Source organism: Poecilia formosa, unplaced genomic scaffold (genome assembly GCF_000485575.1).
Source record: "Poecilia formosa unplaced genomic scaffold, Poecilia_formosa-5.1.2 Scaffold184, whole genome shotgun sequence".
NCBI classification, from domain to species: Eukaryota; Metazoa; Chordata; class Actinopteri; order Cyprinodontiformes; family Poeciliidae; genus Poecilia; species Poecilia formosa.
Genome location: NW_006800123.1, coordinates 935,874 through 956,496, shown reverse-complemented (window position 1 = coordinate 956,496; position 20,623 = coordinate 935,874). Strand labels below are relative to the sequence as shown.

Below are 20,623 nucleotides of genomic sequence, written 5' to 3'. Positions count from 1 at the left end.
TTGCTGGAGTTTTTTTTTTTTTTTTTAATGTGTAAGTGGCGGGGTTGTGTTTTCAGAGGGGGCCAAACCCTCATTTGGAAACTGCTTTTCATATTTACCCAGGTTATATCTGTCTAACATAAGAGGAAATTCTTTGGTCAAATACATGATGCCGTAATGCACTCCTAAGTGATGCACTGAGGAAGGGTTTGAGCATCCTCTGACTCCATGAACCCATTAAGCAGTTTGCAGCTTCAGTTCACAGCAAATTGGACTGTGAGATAGGATAAAGATCACCCAGCTAACTGATCTGAAACGTCTGTGTGTTTTTTCTTGTTCCTCTCTTCCTCAGGTGATTCAGACCATCAGTGCGGTGGACAAGGACGAACCTCTGGACGGACATCGCTTTAATTTCGCCCTGGATGCAACCGTCGCCGGCAACCTGAATTTCACCCTGCGAGATAACAAAGGTGCAACTGCCTTTCTGTGCCACTCTTTGATGCTGTTCAAAGATAGTGGGTTACTCTTTATTGTGAATTTATAGAGGAGTGCTGAACGCACACATACAGAGAACCTGTGAGTGTTTGATGCTAAAAGGACACACACACAAAAAAATCATTGTAGTCGGTAGAAATTCTTTATTTGGATTAGAAAACAGAACAATGTTTGGTTAAGGGCTTTATTTAGTCATTTCTAGTTTAAACAGCTTTGCTTACCTTTAGTGAATTGATGAATCTTTTATTATATTTTTTTCCTATTTTTGTTTAGCTCTAACTTCTGTCACTTTATTAGTTGTTCTACTGTCAACTAACTACACAGATACATGTTTTTATTAGTGATGGCACATACGGCTCTTTGAAAGGAACTGAATTTTGAATGAGCCATTTAGATGATCTGTTTTTGGAAATATATTTTTTTTCTAAGACAAACGGCTCTATTTCTGTTTCATACAGTTGTTTACAAGTGTTGTGCGCATTCATCACATTTCAGTGCCATTTGCAATTCAGAAACACAATAAAAAGGAAGATGTAAGGAACAATAGAGGAAAAAGTGAAGCTGGGTTGCTTTACCAGAAACAAAAGCACTTCAAGCTAAATGTCTCAGCTACACAACATTGTAAAGCATCTCTTAATATGTTTTATTACAATCTTATTATGAATATGTATCCTTATTGTAAAGATAAATTAAACATAGGTCTGTCCCAACATTTCAGAAAAACGCAATGACTGCCATATGGTGCATTCTGAGTATTTTCCACATGAAAGTATGTCAAGAGGGGTTTGCGTTGTTACTTGCATCTTTTTAATTCAACCAGCCAATGCAATTGACTCTTCCCATCCCTCACTGGGACTCTGCACAGCGTACACCACCTACGCCACATTTCTGCTTAAGACATGAAGCAAAATCAACAAAACCATATGGTGCATACCTCTATTTGCAACACCACGTAGTCTGTGACAGCATTCTTCTTCCACCAAGCGATGTACCTTTGACCTTTACACACAAGATGCAGCTGCCTTTATAGCGTCATAATCTGCTACCCTCCCACACATAAAAGTGGGTGGAAAACTTCATTCTAATTTCTATGTTAGACGTATAGACTCGAGAGAGTTGTACTTGACTCTATGATTATGTGCTTTCACAAATTCCTGCTGCTTTGAAAAGAAGAAGAAACATGTTCAGGGCTGATAGAGTCTCTGAGGCGATGCCCTGCGTTGAGTGGTGCGCTCACCTGTGTGGGAGATGAGTTGAGGCTGTCTCCATACCTTTTCTCAAGGCGCAGCAGCCGTCATGCTGTGCCAGAGTAATCCACATGAGTGTGAACACGTTAGACACTGAAGTGTATGTTCAAGGTAATTCAGGTAGCAGACTAGGGATTATCTAGTCTGCATTGGAAGACTTGTTTCATACCAGTACGGAGGCAAATCAGTTTTTGAGGGAGTAGCAATCAGTCCAGCAGAGCCTTTACTGACTATTTTTGTATGTGAATTTTTATACCTACATAGTAGATGCATATCATATATAATTTCAGGAAATATTGGTTTCATGCATTTAAATTTGAAGTATTTTTTTTAGGATATTAAAATCTTTCAGAGTGTTCCAACTGACCCAGTATGTAGGTGAAAGTGGAACTAAATGAAAAGAGGGAACTCAAAACAGCTAGCCTTTTTACAAGAGTGACAGGAAGAACTAGACTGTTAATAGGAAGCCAAAATGTCCTGTTTTTAGTTTGCACCATGCCATGTAGATAAAGCAACAAAGCCGTTAAAAAAGATACTAAGAAATAAACTTTTTGGCCTGCATTTAAGAAGATAACTGCCTCAGCATGCCACCTCCCCTATGAAACATGGTGGTGGCAGCATCATCCGGCGGCTGTCGAGAGGCTTTTCTTCATCATCTTTACACTTACGTAAAGTTGGAGTGGAGCAGCGGAGATGTGTGAGTAATCAGGCATTTCTGACTGGTCAAAGGGATGAATCTGGGTTTGGCAATCACCATGACACCAGAACTTTTCTATCTGTATTGCCAAGTGGAAAGTTTAGTAGAAGGATGATAATAGTGTTTTGTTGGTTTTAAACGGGTTGTGCTCTTTGTCTGAGTTTCAGTGAAATGAACTACAAATACTGTAGAGTGCAAAACAGAAACGGATAATTTCATTCTCCTGACTGTGAGGACAGGTTGAAGTTGCCACCTCAACCTGATGGTGGAAAGCTTTCACAGAAGAGTTTAACCTGTTTTTGATGCAAAGGGTGAATTAAGACCATTTTAAAGGTGTGAGTTGAGCTGTTAGGAACACACTACATCTTTAACTCCAAACCCTCACATGTTTCCTGAACTCTGATCTTACTGATGCGTATGTGGCTTAAAGTGGGAATGCATCTGAAGTCTTTCCAAGTAATCACATAGGCAGCATTGGTTTGATTGGTGGTTTCTGACTGGGAGCAGTGCATTTCTGCAGGTGGCAGTAGGGCCACAGGGAGGAGGCGGAGGAGCTCGGATATTCATACATTATCTGTCTCACCCTCTACCATCACGTCCATAATGACAATTTTAACAAGTATGTAAAGAACACATTTTTATAAACACTGCCTGCTGCAGCTTTGAGGGAATTTTTACTAAACCATCCATCTAATTTAATCTTTTTGACTGATTAGTGCATTTTGTTTTTACTCAAGGGAATATATCCACTTCATATTTTAAGGGACTTTTCTTAACGTCTCTTATGTAAATCAGCTGTTCTTTTTATTCCTAGGTGATCATGTTTTCTTTACAATAGAGCCCCTCTTTGTAATAAATTTCCCTTTTTTTTTCTCAGACATCTGAAAGCAAACGATGAAATCTACATTTCAATCATGGCGGCTCAGTTTGAGAGTGGATTTCATTCTATTGATACAGCCGTCATGAAAAACTTTAGCTGCTATAAAATGGCCCTTTGTTTTCCTGACTCTGGCTTTCATACTGAGATTTGACATAAAATTTTACTATGAAACCAAAGCTGCTATTAGCTAACAGGTGGTCAAGACCACAGAAAGGCACCACTGTGTGTCATATAATAAACTGTGTTAATGATGCCATCTGTTAGCCCTACTGGTGAAGTCATTTCAAAATGCATGAACAAAGCAAAGAAGGTGTTACGCTACCTGCTGTTAATATCTACATTGGATGGATGCACCATTAAACTTGTGTTTTTTCTCTCTCTTTTGCAGACAACACTGCCTCCATACTGACGAAACGAGGCGGCTTCAGGAGACGGGAGCAGGCCGTGTATCGACTGCCCGTGTTGATTACAGACAACGGAAAGCCCGCCCTCAGCAGCACCAACACGCTTTCGGTGCGCGTGTGTGACTGTGACTCGGACGGCGTGGCCCTGTCTTGTGGAGCCGTGGCCTACACGGCAACTGGCCTTAGCACCGGCGCCCTTCTGGCTATTCTGGGCTGCATCATTACACTTCTGGGTAAGAACCGGATGACCTCAGTGTCAGAAACATAAAGCCTTGTTCCAGCTGTTTGTTTTTCTCTTGGCTGGTCTGTGCAGCGTAAAGGTCGGTGTGGGCAGCTTTTAATATTGGAGGAGGGTTACAGATACTGGCTTTATGCTCGGATTTCCTTGTTTCTGTTATGTGGGTCTTCAACTCAAGTTTTAAAAGCGCTATTAAAACATTTCTAGGAATATTGAAACATTAAAACAATATTAAAATGATGTGCAGTGATGTACAAAAGTTTATTCACGGGTGGTGGGAAAAAAGTAAAAATGTGTCATTTCTAAACCTGATGAATTTTGTCATTTTTCTTTTTAAAAGTAGAAACCACTAAACCACTTTCAGATATATCCTCTTTTTTCTGCTACATCTTTTTGTGTCAGACAAGTACATAAAAAATACAGTTTTCAAATTATGATTTTATTTATTAAGAAACTAAAATGCATCCCACCCAACGTGGCCTTATATACAAATAACTAATATTTTCCATTTTAGTTAAACGGTTACCTATGACAAGACAAAGACAGACGCACCCATGAGTTCTGATTTGCTGAAACAACAGAAGGTTTTTTCCATTGTGTTTTCAATACATATGAGGTTAGTTACAAAACTGGCCTTTTATCACCCATAGTTACATAATATGTTATTTTCTGAAAACTTTGTTTCATCTCCTGCTTCCATTTATTTTGGTTATGACTCCCAGCTGACTTATGAAATGCATTCTAATAGTTATATGCCTGACAGAACTAAAGCAGGTCTTAGCGACCTCCTGCTGTGTTGGATATTTAATCACATTTTCTCATAGTTGAATCCATAAAATCCCTTTAGGTTGATGGTTGCCAAAGCAGTTATGAAATGCTGTAATGGCATGTGCTAATTGAGGGAGATGTAGAACGAAACACAAAAGCATTTTTTAGCTGAAAGAAATCATTCAGTATTTGTCATTTCATATCAGAGAAGAAACAACATGACTAATAGTTGAAATGACCTCATATCCGGGTTGTGTTGTTGTCTCCTTACCCCAACAAATAGCTGAAATCCACCTATTTCCACAAAGCCCCTCCCCTCCACGCCTTCCCCGGTCTGCTCCATCAGACTAGCGGCAGCAGCAATTAGAAAGCACCTGGTGGAACTGGGCATCCACTTCTCAGTCCAACACTCTTAAGAATGGTTGTTATTGAGAGCAGTTAGTATAATCAGCTGACGATGAGAAGCCTTGTGATGACATGCTGACTCATCTATTCTTACTGTTCATTAAAACTCATCATTGTTTGATGTATCTTCTTCTCACCTGGCAAACAAACTTTAATTGCGTTACTGCCATCTGCTGGGTTGGGGTTTATTCATACATGTGACTAGTATGCCACACATTTTGAACTGAGAAAGGTGTCTATTATTTTTAAGGTCTTTTGTGTAATTAACTAAAATTAGTTGCAGTTTAAAGGTAGCTAAAATGCTTCGTTATTTTTCTGAAGCAAAAATAAAACGATGCACACTCCGGGCTTCCAGACTTTACCATCTGCCTTGTCCTCGTGCATTTTTCATTTTCCTACCTGGAGCTTGTAGATAATATTCGAAGACGGATGCAACATTTTCATATTTGGTTTGTATTTTGTTCAATTCTGTTTATTCTACAAACACGTCTGTTAAATGTTGGTGTCTGAGTGAAAGCAGTGCTTGACACTCTACAGTTTGGTCCTCTTTCATTCTTTTAAAATATTCTCGCTTACAGAGAAATTTGACAGAAAAGGATTTGGAAAATATAACTACAAAACCTGATTTCCTTTTAGCAAAAGGAAAATACAAACTGTTCCTCTTTTCTCACCCCGGTGCTCCCATTAAAATTCAGTCCCTTAGCAAATCGAGGGAGTGGGCAGTGCTTTGACAGCTTATACACCCTGCATTGGCACTGCTGCGCTCCTTCATAATCTGCCTGAACTTCCACTTTGCAAACTCTGCTCCGTTTGGCTGTTGAGTTGCGCTGGGAATTTATTTAAAATAACAACCCCTGCAGTTCAGAGAGTAGTTCAGATGTAAGTGAAGGTAGAGAAGCCATTCAGTCCAGTACTTGGAACCAAAGAGAAGCTATAGAGTTTGCAGCCAGTCCTGATCTATCTGAAGGCGGTTGAAGAGCCTCGACATCTGACATTCTCGCACAGGTCAAACCTGGAAGGAGAAATTTTCCGTTAAATTTCCATAACCGGAAAATATAGTGACCTTAGTGAGGCAGCTCTGAATAGCCGCTCTGATGTTTGCAACTTGAACACCAAGAAAATCCAATAAGATCAATTATGTACAGTGAATGTTACTGGAAGAGGAGGTTTTGAATTTTAGTTAAAAAAAAACATTGGTGAAAATTGAGGTGAAAGCTCAACCTTTTGGCTTTTGGTGTCAAATAAACCAAATATGTGACTGGCTACAACAAATCCAGTATCCCTGGGGATGTTTTTAGTTATTTACAGATTCTGAATGTGTGGATGATAAACTTTCCATGAATGGCAAACACCTGGAATGAAATTAAGTAAATATGACGATCTGAATGTTGGCATTCAGCAAACATGATCACTGGGAAAGCAGCCCCCATTGTTTCAAAGGTTGTCCCAAAACCTGGTCAGCAGCCTGGGGTGTTAAAAAAGGCTGTTGATCTAAATTACTTTACGTTAACTTCACCCCCCAGCATCGACTGTCAACAGGTAGACTGTGCCTGGGAAGATGTACAGACAAAAGTTTTTTACAAGCCAGATTTTGTCAAGCTTATTGAGTAAAAAAAATATATATTTTCTCAAAGTTTTCAGCAATTGTCCCTTTTTCCAATGAGACTGTGAACCTCTGTCTTGTCATAGAGTTGTCTATGAACCCAGAATAGTAGTTAAGGTATAAGTTATCACTGAAATGTTGATGGTAAAAGCATTCCTGTTTCACTGTTGTAATAACGTTGTCCGTTGTTAGGTTGTGGAGTGTTGTGCCATTACGGATCATAAATCATTGATGCACCAATATCCCTTTAATTTTCTTATTTTCTAGAGAAATTCTCAGATTCATTTCTTAAGCTTCAGATGAATCCGAGGGATTATTGAAATAAGTGCTTGTGGGTTTGAAGGACGCTCTGCTTCTGGTTTTGTGTAACACCATATGTAAGGATGCCAGTAAAGACACTGGTAAATTAGCATTCATTACCACGCTTGCACAGATGACGCAGCTCTGAGCTGTCACCTCCAGGCAGCATTATTACTACTATAGACCCACAGACACAGTTTAGCTTTTAGCTGATCTTCATTCATAGACAAGAAGGAGGATCCAAACAGTGCATACAATAACTGAGATAAGATCTGTGATAAGGTCAAACTTTTCTTTTCTTTTGCCCCATTTTTTTTCCGTAAGTGTTTTTTTTTTTTTTTTTTTTTATAATCCCCTGGTAGTTTTTCTCGCCATCAGTTCAACAGAGAATGCCTGCTGTGCTGAATTGACATTTTAAATGAGGCAACATCTCAGAACAACCCAAAACCAACACTTTTGAACAAGGCCTTAACTGGTAGGATATTCTAATTGTGACAACCTCACACACTCAAAAGACTTGCAGCCTTTCTTGGGTACTTGAGTGGGCTGCAGGGGGTGTGTGGTAGGTGTGAGGGGGTATATGTGCAAACCAAGCCTTTCAGATTTTTATTTGGAGGACGTTCTGCAAACTTTCTGAAATTTTTACAAGAATCCATAGCTTTGTGTTGGTATATCACATTAAAAATTGAATGGTTATTGATAGATTTGTAAAGCATTGGGCCTTGTTTTTTTTTTTTTTTTGTTTTGTTTTTTTTTTTCTGTAATGTCCTAAACTTGATTTGAAATTCTGCTGAACTTGCATCTTTAGGCCAGATTTAGCCTAGCTGTAGCATGCGGCACAATGCTTAGCTTGGCACATGACACCATCTCTTGACTTATTTGCAGAGAAGTTTAATTATGGGAGGGTTTTGCATGTTATTAACTTTTTAAAACAGTGGTATAGCTATTTCTTGGCCTAGTGTTAATGCCTAAGTGTTCCAGACTAAGTCTCCTTTGCATGTGATTTTAATTGTGCGTGATGCTCTGTCACCATCTATCTATTTAGCACAATTGGGTGAGCATGTTTCCTCCTCTTCTCCTCTTCCTCCTTGTGAATATTGGTCCCAGCTCTCCCTCTGTAGTGGAACTTTGTCCTTGGCTTGCATTAACCAGCCCGTGCGTGACCGCTCTGACGGATCCTTTATTCTTATCTGCGTTGATGGTCTTCCATCAGGAACCTTTTCAATCTGTAGGTTGCTATTGAGGCCGTGATTGCGTGTGATTGTGTTGTTGTGGATGACAATCGAGCTTCACTGCATCCCACCGCTGTCACTCTCAGGTTCTGTCACTCTCACGTTGCCTTCTCTTTCTTCCCCTTTTCCTTTCCCACTCTCCGTTTCTCATCAGGTGACCACCAGTAATATTGTTTCCAGTGATTTGTCATCATAATAATACCTACAACATATGTTACATGTAGCAAGCTGCGTTTCCCAGAATGCATCGCTTACTTTGAGAGCGTCAGCCAGGACAGATGATAGAAAACAGGCAGTTTTCACCTGCCAAGCTAAAAACCACTAAGAGCTGTGTTTGCATTTGCATTAACTCTACATGCTCATGAGCTGAGTGGTCATCAATCATGGCTTGATATTTTTAGATTTAATTACCGGGCTTGTGCTTCTTGCATTAATAGCTCAGAAAATGCCTGAATACAACTGCACTTTTGAAAAATGTCATTTCAAACCCATTTTTTTATGATCCAGCCACTTTGGAAGATATGTCTAAACTACTGAGACGATCATTATCTCGTTAAGATCCTGGGCCGTTTTTTCCCCCTGTGCAGGTCAGGTACGGCTCAGCCCTCCTGAGAGCCAATTAGGATATTACGTAGCACTCCGAATCTCCAGGCATTTATTTCTATCTGGACGTCTGACTTGCTTATCAGATCTATTTCATTAATCTCTGTATCTGTTTGTGTGTCTCTGGCTGCTGTGGCTGTCCCCTGTGGAAGTCGTGTGTGTTTGTCTCTGTTTCGACATCTCCAAAGTCGTCAGAGATATTTTATGTTCAAGCTGCTTTGTTGGAAGTCGGCCTTTTCTTTGCTTGAACAAGCCCATTACCAGCCGATTTAACTCTTGTTACACATGGAAAAAGCTGAAAATACCTCACATGGGAGAACTGGGAGGAAATGGCTCAGAGTTTCCTAAAAGGATCCATAGAGGAAAATATAAACACAAAAGTTTATGGAGGAGAAAATAAATACCGAGTCTGAAGCCTGTACTGCGCAGTCTGACGAACCCGCAGATGTGGACCAATTTGTAGGGACCTCTGGTAATGACAAAAAACAAAAAATGAAATATTTTATTGCACTGGCATGATATTTCACCTAAAATGAAGAAAATAAAATATATCTATTTTTAATACATTTGGAAGTGTGAAGAAATCATGTTAAGGTACCAAAACATTTTCTGCTATCTTGGTTCTCAAAACTCAGGATTTTCTACTCCGTACAGGGATTGTTTCTGGAAAACAAGAAGGAATGTCACTATACAATTAATTACTGTTAATAGCTTACTGCCTTATATCACTAATAGGGACAAATGGATTTCCTGAACTAGTATGAAAAATGAAATAATTGAAAACAACACAGATGTTGTAAGTAGAAAAACTGTCAAAACAAGGAAACGGTCTTAGTAAAAATGATTAATTAGTGAACTGATCAGATGGTCACCAAAGCATGAGTAGATCTGACGGTGTATGTAATGTACATTTTTGTGTTCAATCATAATGTTGCTGTGCTATCATTCAGACAGGAGGGAGAGTTACAGCTTCGTTATGCATCATGCGTTATGCAACACTGGTTGTTTTAAATGTGCTCATCTCTAAGTAAAGAGCACACATCTTGTCATCTCAGACCATGTTTACAAAATGTGTAACCTAGGAAATAAGCCTATAAAATGGGTTTGATCGTCAGCTTTAGGCTGGGAAAATGGAGTATCTGTCCAAAAAGCTTCATGAAACTCAAAGTGTGATTTTAGAAAATGGCAAAAGTTATTCCAAATTGGACGAAGGCTAATGCAGTTATCCTTCGTCCAAGGTATCATGCATATTTCAACAAGTATAAAAGTTGTTAAAACTGGAAAGTCACCACACACATCTGCTGAATTAGCTGAAAAAGTTTAATGGTCGAAATAGCACAAAGTGTGCAAAAGCCGTTTAGTGACCAAAGAACTGCAAAAGGATCACAGGCGTGTGTGCGACACCTTGCATTCACAGGAATGCAGAAAGCTCCGAGAAGCATTGCTGGAGAACAGAGGAAGGCCTGCATAACTGTTGTGATAGCTCCTGTCTGTCGTCATTCATCACTTTGTACATTCGCAGCAGCAGCAGACAGTCGCATCCCTGAAGGAGAAAGACACCTCTTTATGTGACCAGACACAGATTTTCCATTCGCTCTTTTCAGTGTGTGTTGCTCTTGTTGCAAATGCATTCGCTCTTTCGGAAAGATTGTTTTACCCAGGTTGAATTCACAGTAAACAAAGCTCAATGTGTGGGTGTAAGGCAGTTGGGGGATCGAAACCTTCACATTTGATTAGATCAATCAGACTTTCCCTCTAGTTCCTGTAGTCTAAATGTTTGAGCATTGCTGTTATTTCTCTTGTAGCTTATTACCATGCTGGAAGGGGTGAGTTAGTCTTTCCATTTGTATACGTAAATCTAAGCATTTCTGCACAGCTCCTTCCGGGGGCTTTTTCCTATTCTATAATGAAGGAAGACCCAAAAAAGTTCAGAAGTTCAAAAAGTTCAGAAGCAAGTATATCATAGAACCACTGGCTTTATTTGAGAAACAATCGCTGGGCAAATGGGAAGCTGAAGAGCTGAAACAAAAGCACCAGTTAAGGCTAGCTAAAGAAAGCACAAGCAAGACAGTGAGGGGAACAAAGTCTGACTGACGTGAACAAGAATTAACAAGACATTAACAGAGAACCTAGCAGAAAACATGTACACTTGAATATTAGCAAACATGGCAAAGTATTTCAATATGGCAAAGTCAGTATAAGGGGAACTGAGGCTCTTTCTGTAGAGAAACAAGCTCTGTAAAAATGAATACAAGGTAAAAGAGAAGAAAAACAACAAACTTGTAAGTAAAAGATTTGTCAAGCCCTGCAAAAAGTGAACATAACAGCATGCCAAAATACTAAATAATAGGAACATTTCATAAAACTCAACTTTTCAGCAGATGATTTAGCTAAACAAATGCTTCAACGTTCTTGGAACATAGTTTGTGTTTTTGGATTAACATTTCACACATTATGAATTATTTACATGAAAAAAATATATAATTTTGGGTTTAAATTGAATATAAGGGTGCTTAAGTACTGTATTACCTATTATATAATGTGATTTAATATTCAAAAATGATGTAACTAGGCAACATGAAGTTTTTTAAAAAGTGTTTGGAAGTAAATTAAATTCTAGCTGAAGAAACTCTTTCCTAAAATCAAACGTATGAAACCAAAACTTGCAATAGGCTATGTCATAAATTAACAATAAGTTCATGTATGCGCTGTTCAAACAATAAGCTTCACTTTAACATAAAGTGTAAATCTGTATCTGGTTTAGTTAAAACAAGCCTGTTCTTCCATCAGTGAAGTGGGTAGAGTAGTCAGAAATTTGACTTCTGTAGCAATACCTCCTAATAATATCACTCACTTGGTTAGAGGTGCATGTTATACTATATGTACAGTAATTGTTTTACAAAGATGACATGCAGCATTTCAGCAGCAGGAAAGCCTTGAGGAATTAATTGAGCAATGCAAGCTTCGTGTGCGAGGCTTGTCTACATTCTTCGTACATGTCTGTGTCAAAGTCGTTGATTAATTCATCTTTATTAAACAGCAGCGCAGAGACACGGACTGTGTGGGTGAGGCAGTGAGTAAATAACCTGTTGCGTGTTCACCTGAATCACACATATAGAAATACTCTAATGAGAAAGCGATGCCTGCTGGTAAGAAAAGGGCAGCAGAGAAAATTCACCTTGTTCACTATCGATTGCGTGGGGTAGATCATTTAAACAATTCAATTACAGCAAAAGCCTTTGTAGCACAGAATTGATCTCCTTTTTTTTTTTTTTTTCCCTCTGTTGTTCACTTAGTTTACATCTGTTCTCCAAAGTGAAGAGTGGGTACCTGTCGTACCGGGGCTGCGTTTGCTAAACTGCGTCTCTCAAAAGAGCCTCGGAACAAACCATCTGTATTCTCGGCCATCAACCAGCTCCACCTAGAAGGCTGTAACTGGATGTTGGCCTGTTTCCAGTCCATGAAGCATTGTGTCTGCCTTCTAGGCATTAAACCCTAAAGAGCTTTGCTGGAAAGCACTTGGAATATTCTATTTGGATGTGCCACTTTGTAATTCATTTTAGCGGAGCCTTGCTGAATTGAATGGAATTTAGAATGACTTGGGGCTCTAAAAACAGAAGAAACAATCTCCCTTGGAAATGTTTGGAAGCACTAAAATGTGTCCTGGATCTAAGGAGGGTAATTGGAAAAAGAAGGGACCACTCAAAGTCCGGTGAGCTGCAATATTCTGCATTTTACACACGATTCCTACACATTTTGTCATGTAAAAATTCCACACTCAGTTTTTTTGTTTGTTTTTTTTTTACTTCTCAGTCCTCCATGTTCATTTTACAATATAAAATACAAAAGTTCACCATGTGTTCAGAAACATTTATGCAGCAGACATGCTTTTAAATTTCGTCAAACGGATCAAGTATATCAAGTCACAAAGCAGGAAAGAAGAGGAGCAGCATAAAGCTGAAAGAAAAAGGAATGAAGGACAACACAAGGGAAAGATAAAAGAAGCAAGGAGGGATGCAAGGCAGAAGGAAGTTAGTCAACAAGGAAATGAGGAAGGAAACATTTTTCTAGATTAAATTCTATTCTAAGATTATTATTTTTCCACAGTTATCCTTATTTGGACAAATGGAAATCAAATGCTGGACTTTTCCAGACCACTAAGGTACCGTGGATGCATGCGGTTCCCAAACAGCTAACAGAACGCTGCCCATTCGTCTCCCCAGTCCTTCGGTGTGACACCTCTCTCTCTCCCTTCCTCCCTCCTTCCCATCCCCTCTGTTTGCTCCTTTATTAGAAGGTGTGAAGTGGTCTTTGAATTTGGTTCCTGGGCCTCTTTCTCTGCCGCCAGCAGCAGCAGCAGCTCGATGCCGGGCAGGAAAAGAAATATGGACCAGTGGAACAATATTTCACTGGCACCGGCCTGACATTGATGGATAGAGGATCATTAGACGTTTGCCAGTTTGCTTGGGCGTGGAGTTATTTTCAGCAATAATGTATGGGAAGAGGGAGCAGGGGTTGAAGGAGAGCTTCTGCTATATGATCTCAGAGGCCCGTGCATTCAGCATGGCGGAGCTGTGAACGAGTCTGGAAGGAACGTGGGCGGCGGAAAACACAAAAATGAATTACATCAAAGGTTTAGCTTTGCCTTCTCAGCTTAATACTTGAACTTTTTATTTATGACTCTCAGCCTCGTTTTCCGCCATTAATCTCCTGTCGTCTAGTCCAATCATTTTGATAATTTAATTTCAGTTTAGTACTTCCAGGTTCGTCTTTTACTTTTGACAGCACATATATTGTTCAATAGCGCAACAAGATGTCTGGGATATACTAAGATTATGAATACTTTGTCCTAATTCTCTTTGTCAGTTGCACCACTCAGTCTCTTCTCTTGTTTCACACGGTCATGAAAGAAGGTTGATTTTGTGGTTTCGTTTCCTTGGAACCCATTTGATTTTTAAACGAGGTTAACAGGAGACGTTTTATTCTCATATTCCTTCTTCATCATGTCAAAATAAAATGTTTTTTTTCTCATATTTCTTCTTCATCAAGTCAAAGTAAAATATATATATATATATATATATATATATTTTTTTTTTTTCCCCCAACATGGCTTCCAGACATTGGCATTTGAAATGTGTCTAATGGTTTTTATTTGAAATTCCTTATTATTGTATTGTCCATATTTTCAGGCCAACTTAGCTTGACTTCCCCATGTTGAAAACCAACTAAGAAAAATAACACATTTATATGTTCCTACTGAAAACATATATTCAACCTGAAGGATGAAATAAAGAAAAAAAAAATAAGATTTGTGTTTTGAAATAAATGTGAATTTATTTTTAGGATTTTTCCACCTTGTTACTTGGGATACTAAAAATGTGGTGGACACTGTATGCCATGTTAGAACAAATATTATATTTTAGTATTTTAGTGACCTAAACCAAATCTAATTACTGTTTTGAAAACAGTTTTTTTTTTTTTCACGGTAAACAAATTGCTGTTTTTGTTCTTGTAAGGAGACGTGGCGATCTTACCTAACATTATACTTGAAAATACAAGGAACTTGAAATTCCAGTGATAACTGTGAACAATATATTTATTGGAGACATACTACTACTTTTCCTCATACGCTTCCTATGAATCTCATTTTAAAAAATTGGAAGGACTGTACTATTTTTCTCTCAGTTGATGTATCAAAGGGGGGGAAAAAAAATGGCACACTACTCCTCCCCGGTTGTCTTAAGTCAGTGTGAAGTGATTATCAGCACACGGATAATACACATCATCCCACAATTTCTCACTCCAGGATTTCTCCTCCTCTCCCCTTTACAGTGATGGTTCTGTTGATTGTGACAATGCGGCGCAGAAGGAAGCAGCCCTTGATCCTGGAGGAGGAGAGGGACATCAGGGAGAACATCGTCCGCTACGACGACGAAGGAGGGGGAGAGGAAGACACGGAGGCCTTCGACATGGTCACCCTGCGCAACCTCAACATCATCAGAGACCCCGCCGCACGGCGAGACGTCACGCCGGACACGCCCACCTTTTACCAGTACACCTCTGCTTCCCGCCCGTCCTACAAGTCGCTGCCCGACAACGTGGTGTTTCGAGAGTTCATCTGGGAGCGGCTGAAGGACGCCGACGTGGACCCCACGGCTCCCCCGTACGACTCCCTGCAGACGTACGCCTTCGAGGGCAGCGGGTCTGTAGCCGAGTCGCTGAGCTCGCTCGAGTCACTAAGTACAGACTCGGACCAGAACTACGACTACCTCAGCAACTGGGGGCCGCGCTTTAAAAAGCTGGCCGACCTGTACGGCAACAGTGACAGCGTGTTCTCGTAGCCCCCAAATGTCTCTCTTAGCAGTCCTGGAACTTTGAAACGTGCGAGTAATATATTGTCAGAGCAAGTGGTTTTGTCCGCCTTGGTGCAGCCGAGGAAAAGATTCAAAGACAACATAAGTGATTGAAGGAGAAACACTTTGACTTCAAAGGTTTTTTTGGTTTGTTTACCTCCTAGTATGAGCTTTCAAAAGCGTGCCATGGTGAGTTTTGACACTGACTTCAAAAGTGGCTTGACTGAGGAGGAAGCCTTGTGTGCAAAAGACATTAAAGGTTTCACATTTTGGGCCCGAGTCCAACCGCTGACTGCAAAATGCATTACATGTGGAAGCTTTTTTTTTTTCCAGCGAGAAACCTGTCCTTTCATTCCAGTGATGGGCACAGTCCCAACACTCCGGCTTTGATGCATTCCTTTGCTATCTCTGTGCTAAAAAACAAAAAGTTTCTCATGAAAGGCTGTCCCCCTGGCAGCTAATCAGTAGTCTCTGGACTGCTCAGATGAAATATGAGAACAATTTATGTTTCTTATTACCGTTTTTTTGCAGAAGACGGTTGAAAATGGGCTGTATTTTATAAACCTTTACACCCAGAGCAACATTATTCATGAACTCAGTCATAATTCTTAAAGTTACTAGCCAGACTTTTCTGTAAAATCTGATCAAACTCACTTTAGATATTGCCACCTGCAATATATATATATTTTTGATCAGGTCTTCTCTTTGTTTTGGTATTTTGTCGTAAATTCATCCATCCGTTGTCTACATGCGTTATCCCGGCAGGGTTGGGGGGGCTGGTGCCATTTTATGGCAAATCCCAGTTGTAAATCCTAGAAACACACAGTCTGTAAACATGGCCACACTTCTGCTGATGTCACAGGGGGCAGAGATGAATTAGTTGTAGGGTTTCATGTCTGCTCTCTAGTTTTTGTAAAACTTTGACCAACCGATTGCAACCAATTCCCATTTCCTTTTAGGAATTTCTGTAAGCAGCTAACAAAATATAACAGATATATAATATATCACAAAGTAGATATTTTTGTACCTGGAAAAATTGGGTAAAATAGGCAAAGGAGGGAATGACCTGTACCTGCTGTTGTAGTTAGCACAACAAGTAAGGACATCTTAGTTTGGCTCACTATATATTTGCTTTTATATGAAATATATATTTAGAAAACTGCTTGTTTCTCCTTAAATTGTGGCACATTTGTGAGGAAAATAGATTTGTAGGTTAAGCAGCAGAGTTGAGTATTTGGGCAGCACCATGAGACACCTGCCAAATTCTGTCTCCTAATCCCCAAAACGTTATTGACTATTGACTTCTGTTTGGTGTGGTTTATTGGATTTAATGATCCAAGTTTAAAGAAACAAGACACGTCGACAATATAGCAATGTGTTTCTTTAGCGCAACAGAGGCTCAGTAATATAAAGGTGATCCATAGAAGACCACATTATTCTTCTGATTACCTCCTTGGACACACACTTTTGTTGGATGGCATTGTATTTTTCAACCAGCATTGAATCCATCGGCCAATTTGGTTCTGTTGGTCACTCTGGCATGTACGACACACCTAAAGTGATCCCGCAAGTGTTCAACGGGGTTGTGGCAAAGACTGTAGGCAGAGTTTGGCCCCTTAAGTCGGCCGTATATGAAAGTACTGCATAAATTCTGAGTGATATTCCAACAAACACCGAAGTTGTTGAAGATGACCAGAATTTCACCCTCGAGGAATTGCAGATCAGTTCATGCAAAGTTCTTGAACAAACAAACTGCTTATTGTTTCACTTTAAGTTGGAACGGAAAGAAGAAAATGTTTCCTGCCGGTAGCTGGACAGCTGCTGCATCACCCACCACTACCACCATCTACGGTTGCCAGGCACATCCACTTTTGATGAGCCAAATCCTACCTGTTAGCTCTACTACACTTGCTCCTGCCAAACATCCTTTGCTGCCATCGTCTTTCCAGTTGCTCTGCAGCCAGATGGAGTGAAGGTGTATGGGGGAATTTGTCCATTCAGTATTTTATTGGTATGTACCAGCAAACAAGCATTCCCTGCCACTCCCACTACACTGCGGCCAAACACGTATGACATAGAATTTAAAAGTGATGAACATGGATGGGAGCCAGTCAGACGGAAAACATCTGGAACATACAGTCTTGTAAAAAAGAAAAAAAAAAAAAAATGTACTCAAAATCTCTGAACTCCCTTGAGTTTTGTTAAAATTACAAAGAGTGTTTTTGAATACTGGTTTTAGTTTATATGGGCGGTAGGGGACGGGAGCTTGGTGGAGGTAAATACAGGACAATCAAAGAGGAAAATTGTTGGAATCGGCAACAGACTTGAGATTTAGGTTGACCTTCCGGCTGAGTGGTAGCCCTCAACAGATAACCAGAACTACAGCTGAATAGTTTAGGTCAAAGCGTGTCTTTGAGTCAAAATGACCCAGTCAACGTTCAAACCAAGATGGACTATGTTCCTTCTGACTGAGCTTCAGTTATTTAGCAAAGAAAAAAAAAAGTGAGTCTCAAGATGTGCAAAGCTGGCAGAGACATTTCCAAAAGGACTTCTACGCTGTAATTGTAGCTAAATGTGGTTCTCCAAAGTACTGAATACAAATTATCATCATACTTTTCAGCATATTATTTTGTATAAAAATTTCAATGCCAACTACTCTTTTTTTAACAGTTATTTTCTACGTTGTGATAGTCTCCACTGAAGAGAATCCATTAAAGTTTGGGGTTGTAAATTGACAAGTTGTTAAGAAGTTCAAGCAGAATGGTTACTTCTGCAAGACGCTGTACATATAATTAAACCAGTTTATTTTCAAAGGCCAATCAACCAGTGTCCTCCTCATCTGTACCGTCCACAGCAGTGCTGCTCAAGGCTGAACGGGTCACAGCTTGAACTGTTCTTCTGTCTGATGTCATTGTATTGTATTGTTGAGTTTAGTCCCACTGACAACATCCAAATTCAGTCTATATGTTTCATTCCTGCTGGCTCATGTGATGTCATCAGCTCAAATACAGACACACTAGGACTATTAATTTTCTTTAATGTCTGCTTATTAGAAACTTTGTATTCCACAGTAATATTCCATACTTCATGACTGCGCCTTCAGTGTTGTACAGTTTTTTCTGAAGAAAAATACACCCCTGGCTAGTATCTTTAACACTCCGTGACACACAGACTCATACCTATAATACAGTATAACCAAGTACAGTAGTCGATGTGCTAAGGAAGTTGTGTGAATCATAAAAAGAACGACATCCATCAGTTTTATATATCAGCAGGGTGACAGAGAAACACAAGCTCTTCTTCTCCTGAAAGTACATTTTGCAGATGTCGCGATGTAGTGTGTGTCTCGGTCTGTTTCTACTTCTGCCTTTCTATTACCAACAGTATCATTTCTCAGCTATGAAGTCGGGGTTTAGTTCTGCTTTTCTACCAGGTGGGAGCGTCAGATCAGTGAGCCTTGATGCTGGATTTGTCCGTGCTGTGCTAGAGATTCACAACACCTAGACTTTAGGGGGGCAGGGGGGGCGGAAATCAAGTCTTTGTTTTTAAAGTGGCTGACCTCACAGAGGTCTGGTTTGTAAGTAAATTAATTTAGCTTCTGTAGTTTGCAAAGTCCAGCATATATTGTAATTTTAAAATTGAATTTTAAACAATGTACGGTTTGAATATCGATGGTGAACGGACACACTGTATGATAATCATATTGTGGCGATTTTCTTTTCTTTTCTTTTTTTTTCCTTTTCCCAGCTTTAACGAGTTATGTCACAACTGGGTGTGCACATGTGCAACCGCTATGTATTATTTATTTCAAAGAGGCAGAACTGTGCAAATGATGTTTTTATCTTTTTGCTGAAAATAAAATTGATATTCAGTTCCTTAAAAGGCTTAAGGGATTTATTTCAGGTTATCTGAACATAAAGGTCATCTCTGGCTAGAAACTACAGACACCATACAGTGGCAGTAATAACCAACGACTCTGAACCTGTTGCCATCATTAGGGACCTCATAAAAAACCAGAAAAGGACTCAGGAGGGGAAGAAGCTTTCTCTGTGCGGCTGCTGCAGCTGACAAAGCTTTAATGCTCCACGGAGGCTGTTGTGATGCCTCTGAGGCTCGCCGACGCTCATTTGGGGAGCTTAGTGCAAATGTTTCATGCCCATTTTGACGCAGCCAAATAAAATCCACGTGTTTTGTTTTTAAACGCTGCATCTCAAGCGACCAAAATAAAAAAAATGTTAATTGACTCCCCTCATTTAGGAATGTAGAGTCAATAAACAAATTAAACGAATCATGAACAATATACTGGATTTAATTAAACGCTGCCCTAGTTTCCACACACAAAGTGGTACAAGTCTACTCTCCCTGTTTTTTCAGTCAGCTGATCAGGAATGGGCTACAACAGGTGTGAGAGGGGGAAGTGCTGAGCTACCCAGAAAAGCTTATCCTGGCACTTTATCTGACCTCTCTTATTTATGTTTAAGTCAAAGTCTTGAAAAGTCTCTTATCGTCTAAAAGTTTGGTAGATCTGTCGCTTTTCTGAAAGAGTCATTAGAAGGTTCAGAAAATGTTTGATTGGGCAACGTTAGACATGCTTGCGTGACTCACATTTTTATCTTACCGAGATTCTTTTCATTTAAAAAATATTGTAATTTCAACTTGAGGGTATTTCTTAATTCAAGTGACATGCATTATTCTGAATCTCAACCAAAGTAATGGAACCAAACCACTAACAACTGAGAATAGCTGTTAAAAGCTACAGCCATACTGCTCTATGTTTAGAGTAATTTAACACTAAATTTAGGTTCAGGGAGAACAAGGGGTGCTGCAACATATGGCGTGGCCTTCATCTCAACATCACAAACTCAGTGTGGGATCACATGAAAAAGACAAACAACAGAGATGGGCTAAATGCACAGATTAGCTGTTCATTAAAAAATTAAATAAAAACTGGGAACATTTGTGCCTTAAAAAAAATCCTCTAAATGAACCATTAATTATCAACAAAAAATGTCTGACACATTTTGAAGGGATCTTCTTTTCCAAGCTTTGAACAGTTCTCAGCTCCGCTAACATGCACAAAATGAATAACCTCAATGTTTGTAATTCCATTTTGTCATTTTTCCCCCCCTAACATTTGACTTTTTTTTTCCCCTGGCTTGCTCAATCCAGATTTAAATCAAAGCGAAAACAGCTTGTGTCCCGAGCCGTTTCAAGTAGTCAGAGCTCCATGAATACAACTGACGGTATAATTCATAGTGATGATGCAAGAGATTGCAATGGACTTGTTAGGTGTTTTTTTTTCCCTTGGTAAATATGTCGTCTTCTTACAGGTATTGACACATTTTTGCAAAGCTTTGAACCTGGAAAAGACAGGATTTTGTCAGTGTGACTTCAGAGTAACTATAGTTACTGTGAGTGA

At 39.6% G+C, this 20,623-nt stretch overlaps 1 protein-coding gene across 1 annotated transcript in view; it reads left to right on the top strand.

The window, feature by feature from the left end:
- The window catches only part of LOC103147556 (cadherin-7), a 130,165-nt gene extending 111,726 nt beyond the window's left edge, over positions 1-18,439 (top strand). The window contains exons 10-12 of the mRNA XM_007565956.2: positions 332-449; positions 3,687-3,935; positions 14,684-18,439. Of these exons, the coding sequence (XP_007566018.1) occupies positions 332-449; positions 3,687-3,935; positions 14,684-15,192 (876 nt within the window). The 3' untranslated portion in view covers positions 15,193-18,439. The remainder of the gene's footprint in view (positions 1-331; positions 450-3,686; positions 3,936-14,683) is intronic.
- The last annotated feature ends 2,184 nt before the right edge of the window (positions 18,440-20,623 follow it).